The following is a 13,179-nucleotide window of genomic DNA, read 5'->3' as shown; positions in this document are numbered from 1 at the left end:
CTTCCAAGGGTTCTGGGTTAGATTCCGGTCAAGGGCACGTCCCTCAGGTGCAGGCTCCGCCCCAGCCCGGGCCTTGGTCAGGGCCCCTGCAGGAGGCAACCGATTGATGTGTTTCTCTCACATCAGCGTTTCTCTCCGTCTCCTCCTCCCTTTTACACTCTCCCAAAAAGTCAATGAAAAAATACCTTTGGATGAGGATTAAAAAAAATAAATAAAAGGTGGATTGGACTTCCCCCTCCCTATTTTCTCATCCCGTGTCTTTCCCCTTGTTATAGGGTCCAGCCTCCGAAATAAAACAGGTCTGGTACCCATATCAGAAACACAAAGGCACCCTAAGGCCTGGACCCTGATTAGGCCCGAGCCTGCGCCGAGAGCCAAGTCCCGCTGCTCTTAAACATGGGCGGGCTCTGCGCTACCCTCATTGACACGCCACCCAGAGGCCATGCACCCCACAGCACCCGGGGGGCGCTACCTCGAAGTGCATGGTGTAGCTCTTGAGGGTGACATTGCTGGTTGCGTCCGACACATCAGCCACGGAGTCAAACTGGGGACAGACGGGAGGTGGGGGTCAGCGCTGGTGACACCTCAAAGCACATTCAAGTGCATTTTCCAGTGACAGCGTCGCATGCTCACGCTCCAACCCCATCCTGAGACACGCATGTACCAGTACATACATCTGCACACGGCTGCATCCCGCACCGGCCCCCAGGCGCCCTGCCCTTCCATGTCCCCGACACGCCTGCTCCTCGGCACCGCAGCCTGGTCAGGGGCCCCCGTGCTCCCTGCTGTGTCCCCGGGGAAAGGAGGCCTGGGAGGCGGATAAGGCTCCCGTGCACGCATTTCCACCTTTTAAGGTGGAAACTCGCCCCAGCCGGTGTGGCTCAGTGGATAGAGCATCGGCCCAAGGACTGAAGGGTCCCGAGTTCGATTCAGATCAGGGGCATGGACCTCGATTGTAGGCTTCATCCCTGTGTGGGAGGCAACCCATCAATGTGTCTCTCTCACATCAATGTTTCTCTCTCCTCCTCTCTCTCTAAAAATCAGTGGAAGAACTATCCCCAGGTGAGGATGAAACGACAAAAAGAAAGCCCGGAGGTGGGCTCCCAGCCCTCGCTGCGTCCCGTCAGACACAGCCCCCGCCCAGTCCCGGGGACGAGGACTCTGCCCGGTGCTGGGGAGCAGGCGGCCTCCAGACGAACCATGTGGGTCTCCCCCGGCGGGTAGACGCTCAGCGGGGACGTCCGCTTCTGCACGGGCACCAGCGGCGGCCGCTCGCGGATGAAGGGCTCCTGGTGGATCTTCCGCTGCAGGACCAGCGACAGGAAGATGGCCAGCAGGATCAGGCCCAGCAGGGCCATCAGCACGATGAACCACAGCTCGCCGTAGAACTCCGTGCCTCTGCTCCCCGGCCCCTTCTTCCCTCCGGGCGTGGTCAGCTCCAGGCCTGCAGGACCCGGGGGAGGAGGGAGAGGAGGGAGAGAAGAGAAGAGAGAAGAGAGAGGAGGAGGGGGAGAAAGGAGAGGAGGGAGAGGAGAGAGAAGAGGAGGAACAGGAAGAAGAGGGAGGAGGAGGGACAGGAGAGAGAGGAGGGAGAGATGGAGAGACAGGAGGGAGAGGAGAGAGAGGAGGGAGAGATGGAGAGATGGAGAGATGGAGAGACAGGAGTGAGAGGAGAGAGAGGAGAAGGGACAGGAGGGAGAGGAGGAGGAATAGGAGGGACAGGAGGGAGAGGAGGAGGGACAGGAGGGACAGGAGGGAGAGGAGAAGGGACAGGAGGGAGAGGAGGAGGGACAGGAGGGAGAGGAGGGAGAGGAGAAGGGACAGGAGGGAGAGGAGGAGGGACAAGAGGATCAGGAGGGAGAGGAGGAGGGACAGGAGGGTCAGGAGGGAGAGAAGGGACAGGAGGGAGAGGAGGAGGGACAGGAGGGACAGGAGGAGGGACAGGAGGGACAGGAGGGAGAGGAGGAGGGACAGGAGAGAGAGGAGAGAGGTCATTCCGGGGCAGGTCTGCCCCCTCCCGCCGTGCTGGGCAGTACATGGGGAGGGAGTTTGCAGGGATGTGTCCCAGTGACCTGGAGTCCACTTCTGACAGCCCCGTGGTGACCAGTCCCTGTGCCTCAGGGGCTCCCCTCCCGCACGTCTAAGATGAAGAGTTGGGGTCACAGCGCAGGCCAGAAGCCCCCTAACTAGGAACCAGTGTGTGCTGTTTGATTGCAATGAAAGCACCACCTGGCTGTGCCCTCGGAGAGAGGGTGGCCTGTCTGCGTGGTGCAGGCCGTGGCTCCAGAAGTGGATCTGACAGGCCCAGTGGACTGCTGGCCTGAGAGGACCCGGGGTGCAGGGCGGCTGCCGGAGGGAAGCCTCGGAAAGGAAAGGGGGGAGGTGAGCCGGCCTGTCCCTCCTGCTGGAAGGCTGCCTCTGGGCAGGAGCATGGCTGCAGGAACACGCTGTGTCACAGAAATGAGAGCTGACTGCTCCCGCTGGCGGGACGATGCATCTCGGAGTGTCCTGTGACTGCACAGTCCTCGGAGCTCCTCTTCCCATGAGCGGAAACCTTTCTTTTCCAAGTCCCTGTCACTTGGAGGGACTCGGCCCCTCAGTGGGCTGCACTCAGTTTGGGGACCTGGTCCACTGGGATGGGCTTGTGTACAAGAGCAGGTGCCTGGCCCAGCCGGTGTGGCCCAGTGGTTGAGTGCTGATCCATGAACCAGGAGGTCACGGTTCCATTCCTGGTCAAGGGCACAGGCCCGGGTTGCGGGCTCCATTCCCAGTGGGGGGCGTGCAGGAGGCAGCTGATCCCTGATTCTCTCCCATCACTGATGTTTCTCTCTCTCCCTTCCTTTCTCTGAAATCAGTAAAAGTATATATATTAAAAAACAAATAGGAGATGTTCCAGAAAGGTGCAGTTCTCTCTCTCCGGCTGCATTAGCTGGCACTGATGGCCGATCGCCACCTTTCACAGAGGACACAGGACAGACAATTCCCCCGACCACCGTGCAGGATCTGGAACATGGCCTCTGCCACCAACATGAGTGACCAACACCAAGGGGGCGCTTTTATTGCAAAAGCGGGGCCTCTCTCTTCCTCTGATCTCCCCCCTGTGGCTTCTCCGCACGCACATCACTGTCTGGGAAGCAGGGGCGTGTGCGCAGCTCTTTCCGGCAGAGTCTGCGCCGGAGGGCAGCGAGGCCCTCTCTCTCCGGACCCACAGGCCAGCCGTTTAGCCTCTGAGGAGTGTGGGTCCTGACTCCTTGCCCACCTCCATTCCCTGAGGGCTTTGGAAGATTTCCTCCGACCCTTCCCACAACCCCTTCCCTAAGTCTATGCGAACATATCAGCGCACGTGTGTGGACACAAGCACACGCCTGTTTCTCTAGAAAAAGGAGCAGGGGGGAGGCGAGGCGGGCGCTCACCGAGGCCAGCGGAGGGGTCGTACTGGACCAGGGGCGTCTTGACGCTTCCTTCCTCTGTGGTGCACGTGACCTGGAAAAGGAAGGCTGGACAGCAGGTAAGGGGCTCGGTCAGCCGCACCTGCAGCGGCGGACACACTTTCAGAAGAACGCGCATCACGGCAGGGACCCCCTGCAAACACAACTCGCGGGCAATGGTGAGGTATCACCCAATACACAACTATTCCTGATTTTATAATCATGGAGCTGCAATTAGTGCACAATACCTTGCAATACATCCTTCCTGTGATCCTCATTAAACACTGAGGATCACAGGAAGGATGTATTGCAACGTACTGCTCATATATCATTTTTTTAAAAAATACGTTTTATTGACTTTTTACAGACAGGAAGAGAGAGGGATAGAGAGCTAGAAACATCGATGAGAGAGAATCATCCATCAGCTGCCTCCTGCACACTCCCGACTGGCAATGTGCCTGCAACCAAGGTACATGCCCTTGACCGGAATCGAACCCAGGACCTTTCGGTCCGCAGGCCGACGCTCTATCCACGGAGCCAAACCGGGTGGGTCATATGCTAAATAATATGCTAATTAGACTGGACAGTCTAACGACCTTATGGATGAAGCCAGGGCTGCTAGGGCTGAAGCAAGCCACCGTGGTTGTGAGGACCAAGCCCCTTACATGATTTTGTGCATCGGCCTTTAGTATGTGTGTGTGTGTGTGTGTGTGTGTGTGTGTGTAACAGAAGTAGGGGAGTTTAGAGCTTATATAGCCAAGTAAAAGAATTATCACACTCTGGCCTATGTGGCTCAGTGATTGACCGTCGATCTACGAACCAGGAGGTCACCGTTCAATTCCTGCTCAGGGCACATGGTCAGGTTGCGGGGTTGATCCCCGGTAGGGGGCGTGCAGGAGGCAGCCGATCCATGTTCCTCTCTCGTCATGGATGTTTCTATCTCTCTATCCCTCTCCCTTCCTCTCTGAAATCATTAAAAAATTAAAAAAGAATTACCAGCGGAGAAAGGATGGTACACAGAGTGTATCTTGTTCTGCATATGGTCTGCACCTGTTCCTTTAAAACCTACAGATGGCCGAAACCAGTTTGGCTCAGTGGATAGAGCATCGGTCTGTGGACTGAAAGATCCCAGGTTCGATTCCGGGCAAGGGCATGTACTTTGGTTTGCAGGCACATCCCCAGTAGGGGGTATGCAGGAGGCAGCTGATGGATGTTTCTCTCTCATCAGTGTTTCTAACTCTATCCCTCTCCTTTCCTTTCTGTAAAAAAATCAATAAAATATATTAAGAATAAAAATAAATAGCCGAAACCAGTTTGGCTCAGTGGATAGAGCGTCCGTCTGCGGACTGAAAGGTCCCAGGTTCGATTCCAGTCAAGGGCATGTACCTTGGTTGCAGGCACATCCCCAGTGGGAGGTGTGCAAGAGGCAGCTGACCGATGATTCTCTCTCATCGATGTTTCTAACTCTCTATCCCTCTCTCTTCCTCTCTGTAAAAAAAAAAAATCAATAAAACATATTTAAAAAAAATAAATAAAATCTGCAGGTGTGTGTTTTCATGGAGGGACCAGAGTTGAAGTGGCAGCGAAGGCCCTGCTGGCCACGGGTCAGAGTGACCATCCTGTGACACCAGGGACCCGACCGCCTCCCACACGGAGGTTCAGAAGCCCCCATTCACCTCGGTCCCCCGTCCTCGGGATGTAGACGGTGGTGTCCAGGCCGCGGTACAGGCGCTGGCCCCCGTCGGTCAGCACGAACTCCTTCAGCGGGCCGTGCAGGAGGAAGGAGCTGGCCCAGTTGACACACACCGTCGTCACGTTGCTGGTCACCGAGAACGGGGCTTGGTACTGAGGGGCTGCGGGAGAGACATCTGTCTGTTAGCAAAAGGATGACCTCCGAGGATGTGTACCTTTAAAAAAATTATATATGAGCCGAAACCGGTTTGGCTCAGTGGATAGAGCGTCGGCCTGCGGACCGAAAGGTCCTGGGTTCGATTCCGGTCAAGGGCATGTACCTTGGTTGCGGGCACATCCCCAGTCGGGGGTGTGCAGGAGGCAGCTCTCTCTTCCTGTCTGTAAAAAGTCAATAAAACATATTTTTAAAAAATATGGGAGAGAGACCACCGGTGGGAAAGTGTGCACAGTGCTTTCTCAGCAATGCTGCACCTGCTTCCCTCCCCCCCCAAGATCAATGGCGATGGTGTTTTATGAAAGAAAACCATTAACAGACAATGGTTCTGCTCACCAGCATACCCCCGCAGCTCATATTTTGTTGCTTTTCCCCTCTTTCAACAGGCAAAGGACCCTTAACACTATTAACTACAGGAGATGGCCATTTTCATAGCAAATCAATAGTTACTGCTGCAAAGCCCCAGGACTAGATCATGCACACATACACACACCAAACTGCTTGGATGGTGAATTATGTCCTATTGCACCCATTTATTTTATTTTGTTTTTTAAATATATTTATTTTTGAGAGAGAGGGATAGAGAGTTAGAAACATCGATGAGAGAGAATCATCCATCAGCTGCCTCTTGCACACCCCCTACTGGGGATGTGCCCGCAACCAAGGTACATGCCCTTGATGGGAATCAAACCAGGGACCTATCAGTCTGCAGACCGGACTCTCTATCCACTGAGCCAAACTGATCTCGGCTGCACCCACTTATTGTTAAAGCTTTTCCCTGAACTGTTTGTTTTCTGAGTGTTAAGAGCCCTGCAAACAGCAATGCGAGTGTGATAATTCGGGGGCCCGGCTGGTCACCCAGGAGCGGGCACGTCAGTGTACGATCAGGCCCGGGCTCCTAGGGGTTCCTTCAGATAGGGAGCGGCGTGGTGAGCGGCTCCAGGCACCTTTCTCCTCCTCTGAGCGAGCTCCTCGCTATGACCCAGGAAAGGAACCCTAATGGAGTCATTTGTTTCCACAAACGGAGTGACTGATCACCTTCACATCAGAAGGGACTTATTGCATGAGATCTTGCTTTCTCCAAAACCCTTAAAATCTCTAGGTTATTAAGTGCAAGAGGCATGCTTTTGTTGTTGTTGTTGTTGTTAATCCTCACCTCAGGATCTTTCTTTTATTTTTAGAGAGAGTGAAAGGGAGGAAGGGAGACAGAGGGAGACATCAATGTGAGAGAGACATGTGCCCTGACCATGGCCAAGAATCAAGCCTGCAACCCAGGTACATGCCTTTGATCGGAATCGATCCGGGACCCTTTCAGTCCAGGGACCGATGCTCTCTAGCCACTGAGTCACCCGGCCAGGGGGTGGGTCATGCTTTCTAAGGGTCACCTCGCCCTCTGCCCTCTCATGGTCTCCTCGCATGGTGGCCGCTGCTACTCACGCTCGCTCTGGGTGGTGAAGTGGATCCACGCAGAGGCCGCGCTGCCCGCCTGGTTGTGGGCCACGACGCGCAGCCGGTAGGCGGTGTAAGGCTGGAGTCCCCCGAGGCTGGCGCTGGGCCCCGCACCCCGGTACTGGGTCTCCGGCTGGCCTGGGGTGCAGGGGGTGTCCGGGTGCAGAAGGCAGGCCCTGTGCAGCTGCAGCTCGTAGCTGGAAGGAGGAGAGAACGGGACACGGCATCAGCTTACCTCTCTTGTTCTATTTGGTTTTCATTGAACTACAAGCTCTTTAAAACTGCCATTCACGTCTTGACTCGTTTGGCTCAGTGGACAGAGCGTCAGCCTGCAGATTGAGGGGTCCCAGGTTCAATTCCAGTCAAGGGCATGTACCTTGGTTGGTTGCGGGCACATCCCCAGTGGGGGGTGTGCAGGAGGCAGCTGGTTGACGTTTCTCTCTCTTTGATGTTTCTAGCTCTCTATCCCTCCCCCTTCCTCTCTGTAAATAAATCAATAAAACGCATTTTTTTTTTTTAAAGAAAGAAAGACAAGTGTGTGGCTCTCCTTCCCATCCTTAAATTATGACGGAAATGCTTTGTAGGGACAGGACCACTGAAATCAGCTAGCCGAGCCCCTAGGCCAGAGGCATCTGCTCGGGGGAGCTGGGTCGGTCTGCCAGCAGGCCTCGTTCTGGCTGCCCCGTCCCTCTGGCTGGCCTTACCTCTGGATGATGCCATTGGGGAACAGCGGGGGACCCCACAGGACGGAGGCTGTCCTGGAGGTCAGCGCCTGGATGCGGGGGGAGGCCACCCCGGCGGGCGGCGCGGGGCGCGTCCTCAGCTCGGCCATGGGCCCCCGGCTGCAGCAGTTGAGGCAGGTGCAGGCCTCCACGCCCACGGAGTAGGTGGTGAAGGGCTGCAGGCCGCGGAGGGTCTGCTGGGTGGCCGGGCCTTCCGACAGCTGCGGGCAGAGAGGCTGGTGAGCTGGGCCCGGGCCTCAGAGACAGATCTGCAATGGGCACCCCACCTCCCTCGACCAGAGCGCCAGGCCAGGGAGTCTGGGAGGGGCTCTGTGGATGCGGCTACTACTTGCCCCTAAGGAATTACCAACCCATTGGAGAGGCAGGATGGAAACAGGCCAAAAATAAATATTTAGAGAGAGAAGTTAGAGGAAACAGGAGAGCAAACACAAGGCATCCATTGTCTATTTATCAAAGAAAGATAATAGGAAATGGCACAAAACGCACCAAATGTTGATCAAATTCTGCAGCCCTTGGAATGACGCCTTTATAAAAAGCAACAAGCCGAAACTCGTTTGGCTCAGTGAATAGAGCGTTGGCCTGCAGACTGAAGGGTCCCAGGTTCGATTCCGGTCAAGGGCATGTACCTTGGTTGCGGGCACATCCCCAGTGGGGGAGGGGAGGTGCAAGAGGCAGCTGATCAATGATTCTCTCTCATCTATGTTCTAGCTCTCTATCTCTCTCCCTTCCTCTCTGTAAAAAAGTCAGTAAAATATATTAAAAAAAAAAAAAGCAACAGAATCTATGTTTGAATTATACTTCTAGTCAACACTCACCAAGCCCATGTGCTGCGCTGTCGTTTGTATGTAATTTTTGGGTCGAACAGCCCCTCAAATCCATGATTGAGGTGGGTGTTGAGGAGCATGAACTATATATACTTGATATATTTGTATATTTTACATATTGCCTATTTTATAAATTATATGCATATTTAAGTGTTTGATAGTTCATCTTTTTCTGGGAGGGTGGTGGGTATATGAAATAGCATAGTCCTTTTCTCCATTATGTTTGTTGCATTATAAACTTTTTGGCTTATTTGGAGCAATTTATCATTATTATTATTATTATTATTATTATTATTTTACTTCATTGTGGTTTCATTAAGTCCTCTTTGGAACAGAAGCCATAAGAAACTGGAAACTTGTTTTCACACTGACGTACACAACATATAATTAAGAAGAGCTGTCTGTTATTTGTTATTGCAAAAAAATTGCATACATTGCACTCCAAATATAAATTATCTTACTTCATTAATATTATCATTTGATAAGTATAGATAATCAAGGGTTGATTGTATTTACATCATCTATATTTATTGACTAGGAAGTCGTGTAGAAAATATGCTAATTTTCCTTTAGCATGCAACAGGAGACTTCCTGGTATTTGAGCGTGAGCTGGTGAAACTGTGTCTTCTCCCCTCTCCTGAATTGTTCCCTAAATTGGTCTAAGTAGTTTGGGATGTGATTCTGGGATCTGCACACTTCCTCTCTGAGGTCTGTGTGAACAAAATGCTCTAATCTGCCCTTCTTCGTGAGAAAGGCAGGTGTCACTGAGAAGAGACTTCCTCCCAAGGGCTCAGGTCTTCTTTTGTTGTTAATCTTCACCTGAGGCTGGGACCGGTTTGGCTCAGTGGATAGAGCGTCTGCCTGGGGACTGAAAGGTCCTGGGTTCGATTCCAGTCAAGGGCATGTACCTTGGTTGCGGGCGCATCCCCAGTAGGGGGTGTGCAAGAGGCAGCTGATCGATTCTCTCTCATCAATGTTTCTAACTCTCTAGCCCTCTCTCTTCCTCTCTGTGAAAAATCAATAAAATATATTTAAAAAAAAAATTTAAAAAATCCTCACCTTAGGATATGTTTCCTTTGCTTTTTTTAGAGAGCGCGGAAGGGAGGGGGAGAGACAGAGAGAGAGAAAGCAAGGGTGTGAGAGAGAGACATTGATTGGCTGCCTCCCATACTTGCCACATGGGATTGGGCCTGCAACCGAGGTACATGCCCGTGACTGGAATCAAATGTGTGCCCTGCAGTCTGCAGCCGACGCTCCGTCCACTGAGCCTGAGCAGCTCGGGCAGAACCTGGCCGTCTCGGTTGGGGTGGCCCTTCCAGCCAGTAGCTTGTGGGGCACGTGTCTCCCCGATGTGCCCCAAAGGTGTCCATACACAAACCATGGCCTAGAGCTCTGTGGCCTGAGCTGCTCTGCAGTCCCTCCCAAGGCGCAAGAACTTTCTGGAAGTCGCTGACCGAAAGGATGGGTTTCCTGGGGGCTGTCAGAGAGCTTGGAACAGCGAAGGGAGGATTCCAAGCACGTTTGTTGCTCTAGTTTTATTGCTCTTTCTACTGCTCTTTTCACAGTAGCATTGACACCACCCAATGGCCACCTGTCTGACCCTCACCATAGGCTACTACTGCTTGGAGCGGTTGCCAGGCGTTTCTAACTAAATCAATGTGATTTTAGTATCCCGAGTCTTAGGCTCCTCAAAGCATCCCTGAGTCTTGAATGCTATCATTAGCAAGTCCCTCCCTGGGCAGTGACGTATTTCCTGTGTGTGTCCTAATGCTCACTGCTATTTTTAAAAAAATATATATTTTATTGATTTTTTACAGAGAGGAAGGGAGAGGGATAGAGAGCTAGAAACATCAATGAGAGAGGAACATTGACCAGTTGCCTTCTGCACACCCCCTACCAGGGATGTGCCCGCAATCAATGTACATGCCCTTGACTGGAATTGAACCTGGGAACTTTCAGTCTGCAGACTGATGCTCTATCCACTGAGCCAAACCAGTTTTGGCTGTTCACTGCTATTTCTTCTCAAAGAGATCACCATAGCACCCCTGAGAATGGACAGTAAGAAAGAAGGAGCAAGGAGAAGAAAAAGCAAGGGCACCATGATTTATTTTTCAAAAAATAAATAGCTCGGCTGGCGTGGCTCAGTGCTTGAGCGTCGACCTATGAACCAGGAGGTCTCGGTTTGATTCCCCGGCAGAGCACATGCCCAGGTTTCAGGCTTGATTCCCAGTAGGGGGCGTGCAAGAGACAGCCCATCAATGATTTGCTCTCATCCTTGATGTTTCTCTCTCTCTCTCTCCCTCTCCCTTCTTCTTTGAAATCAATAAAAAGAAAGGAAGAAAGGTAGGAAGGAAGGAAGTTAGAAAGGAAAGAAGAAAGGAAGTTAGGAAGGAAAGAAGGGAAGGAAGAAGGGAGAGAGGAAAGGGGGGAGGAAGGGAGGGGACTCCATTACTCACCACCAGCTCAGCCCCATCTGTGCTGTTGGAGAAGAGCCTGTAGAGGCTGATGATGCCATTGGGCTTCCCCGGGGAGCTGATGTTGGCCACCGCTTGGGTAGAAGACACGGCATGGAACCTGGGGGCCCTGAGGCCTTCTGGGGGGGCAGGGCCAGTTTTACATCGAGTCCAGCTACTGGGCGCTTTCCCCGCCGAATTCACTGCGCAGACCTTCAAAGAGAAATCGTTGGGACCAGTCAAGAGCAAAATAACCTCGGGCTGACAAACACAGCTGGCGATCCAAAGCGACCGGACACAACGAAACAGGATCTACTTGGATCTGGCAACTCTGTGGCCACAAAGGAGACTGGGTCCTTCCTCTGTCTGTTGCCTTTGCCCCTGAGAACGCAGAGGAGCTTGCTGGGAGCCCCGATTTCAGACGGCAGGGGCTGATCTGAGCTCGCTGGACAACTGCCCCTCTCTGGGCGGGAGGTGGCAGGATTTCTGTCAGCTTCTGCAAACCAGTCGGCTCTGCGGACTCCTTAAAACTCAGCAATTCTCAAACACAGAATCTGCATGAGAATTAGATTTTCCTCTCATCAAGGAGGGAATCCACATATGGGAGGATATATAATCTTATTTATCAAGAACTATTTGTATAATTAAGCACGAGTATCCTAAAAGGTTGCCTGGGGTCGTCATTTGCATGAGTACGTAATTTGTAGAACGTCAGGTGCAATAGACAGAGGAGATGGATGTGAGTGTATAGGGTTAAATTAGGCCCAATAACAGCCAACTACACAGTGATCAATCAGAATGATAGATCTAAATGACAATACGAGAAGACTGTCTGCGTGTTTAGGAGTACCAGTATTCCTTAGTAAGCTTTCATCTTGGGGCCGGCTAACTTCAGGTTTTTTTTTTTTCTCATTTGGTGTCTTTTTCCCCTTTATCTATCTATCTATCTATCTATCTATCTATCTATCTATCTATCTATCTTCCTACCTATCTATGCTCCCACCCGCCTACTCATCCATCCATCCATCCACCCACCAATCCATGTAAAACTTGCCCTGAGCTTTTAAAGACACATCTGGAAAACTGGTTTGATTCTACAGGCCACACTTTTTAGGTATGCTGTGTCAAACAAGACAAAACAAAACCAAAAACAAGCAAACAAACAAACAACACACACACAGAAAAACACAACCATGCAGAACTTTCAAAATCTGAGGCATTCAGGAAAAAAACTCTAGGAGAGGACTTTGCATTGAGAATTTAGGTTTGCTTTGTTTGTTTTGCATGAATGATGTCTTCAAGAGAATAAACACGGGAGAGATTTTCAGTAGTTAGGCCAACTCCCATGAGTGTCTCCCTACATTTTTCAGGAGTGGGTTCCTGTGTAAAAGTGAAACTCCTGATGCTGAAATGCTCTTGGATGTCTGTCACATGCAATTCTGCAGCCCTTTGCTGCAGGGATGGCCACAAGCCCCGTGTTTCAAAGAGAAGACTAGCCTGCTTCCATAGCGGAACATGCTCTTTGCAGAGTTCTCAAATGGTCTCTCTCATCATTTGCATGATAATTGCCTGCATTTTAAACACTCTACAACTTACAAATCACTTTGATATAGGCTAGCTGACTTAGCCCTCCCAACAGATCCTTGTAGGGTTGGCTGGATAATGTATCGTTAGCCCATTTTACAGGTGAGGAAACTAAGGCTCTCTTGTTCAAAGGGACAGAAGTTACAAGAGCTGACACTAGAATTCTGCTCTCTGAGAAACTCTTTTATCACTCTTTCCAATATGTTGTGTGTTTGATTCCGTATGCCATCCTTACACATAAGTGAATTACATGGAGTCAGGAACGGTAAATAACTGGTCCATAGGCAAACGCCTGTGATTCTGGATTGAAGTCTCTTAATTTGCAAGGATAAAGAGATGCGCCAGGTTGTATTGAGGATGGAGGTTGGCTTTGAAAGGCACAGGGAAGTACAGAGAAGGAAAGCAAGCAGTGGGAGAGCCAGGCTCCTGAAAACCCAAGTCAAAACACCACTATAACGCCCCGTTGGCGTGGCTCAGTGGTTGAGCTTCAACCTATGAACCACGAACCGGGAGGTCACAGGTCGATTCTCAGCCCCACGCTGGGGTTGTGGGCTCGATCCCCAGTGAGGGGCGTGCAGGAAGCAGCCGACCACTGATTCTCTCTCATCACTGATGTTTCTATCTCTCTCTCCCTCTCTCTTCCTCTCTGAAATCAATAATAATATATTTTTAAAAAATACAATAAAAAACCACTGTAGCTGCTTTTACAATCCCTTCTGAATGGGCCCAGGTCAGTCTAAGAGGGGAAGTTAGTGAGGAGGTCAGGGTTCAGGACTGATAAGAAAGTCCCTG

General features: G+C 51.7%; 2 protein-coding genes across 3 annotated transcripts in view; one reads left to right on the top strand and one right to left on the bottom strand.

Annotated features, from left to right (window-relative positions):
- Window positions 1–6,698, top strand: part of KCTD3 (potassium channel tetramerization domain containing 3) — a 43,990-nt gene extending 37,292 nt beyond the window's left edge. Inside the window, exon 19 of one of the 2 annotated variants that reach the window (XM_045587120.1) lies at window positions 6,680–6,698. The gene's annotated coding sequence lies outside the window, so the exon portion shown is untranslated. Of the gene's footprint in view, window positions 1–1,352; window positions 1,366–6,679 lie in introns of those variants that run through there. The other variant, XM_045587119.1, reaches the window with a different exon arrangement.
- Window positions 1–13,179, bottom strand: part of USH2A (usherin) — a 397,013-nt gene that overhangs the window by 7,340 nt on the left and 376,494 nt on the right. Inside the window, exons 64-69 of the mRNA XM_036453544.2 lie at window positions 10,807–11,016; window positions 7,488–7,726; window positions 6,772–6,980; window positions 5,105–5,281; window positions 3,414–3,497; window positions 1,200–1,444 (exon numbers count right to left, since the gene is read on the bottom strand). Of these exons, the coding sequence (XP_036309437.1) occupies window positions 1,200–1,444; window positions 3,414–3,497; window positions 5,105–5,281; window positions 6,772–6,980; window positions 7,488–7,726; window positions 10,807–11,016 (1,164 nt within the window). The remainder of the gene's footprint in view (window positions 1–1,199; window positions 1,445–3,413; window positions 3,498–5,104; window positions 5,282–6,771; window positions 6,981–7,487; window positions 7,727–10,806; window positions 11,017–13,179) is intronic.

This window comes from Pipistrellus kuhlii, unplaced genomic scaffold, assembly GCF_014108245.1.
Source record: "Pipistrellus kuhlii isolate mPipKuh1 unplaced genomic scaffold, mPipKuh1.p scaffold_m20_p_25, whole genome shotgun sequence".
Taxonomy (NCBI): Eukaryota; Metazoa; Chordata; class Mammalia; order Chiroptera; family Vespertilionidae; genus Pipistrellus; species Pipistrellus kuhlii.
The sequence above is the reverse complement of the archived record's forward strand: the minus strand, read 5'-3'. Positions and strand labels throughout refer to the sequence as shown.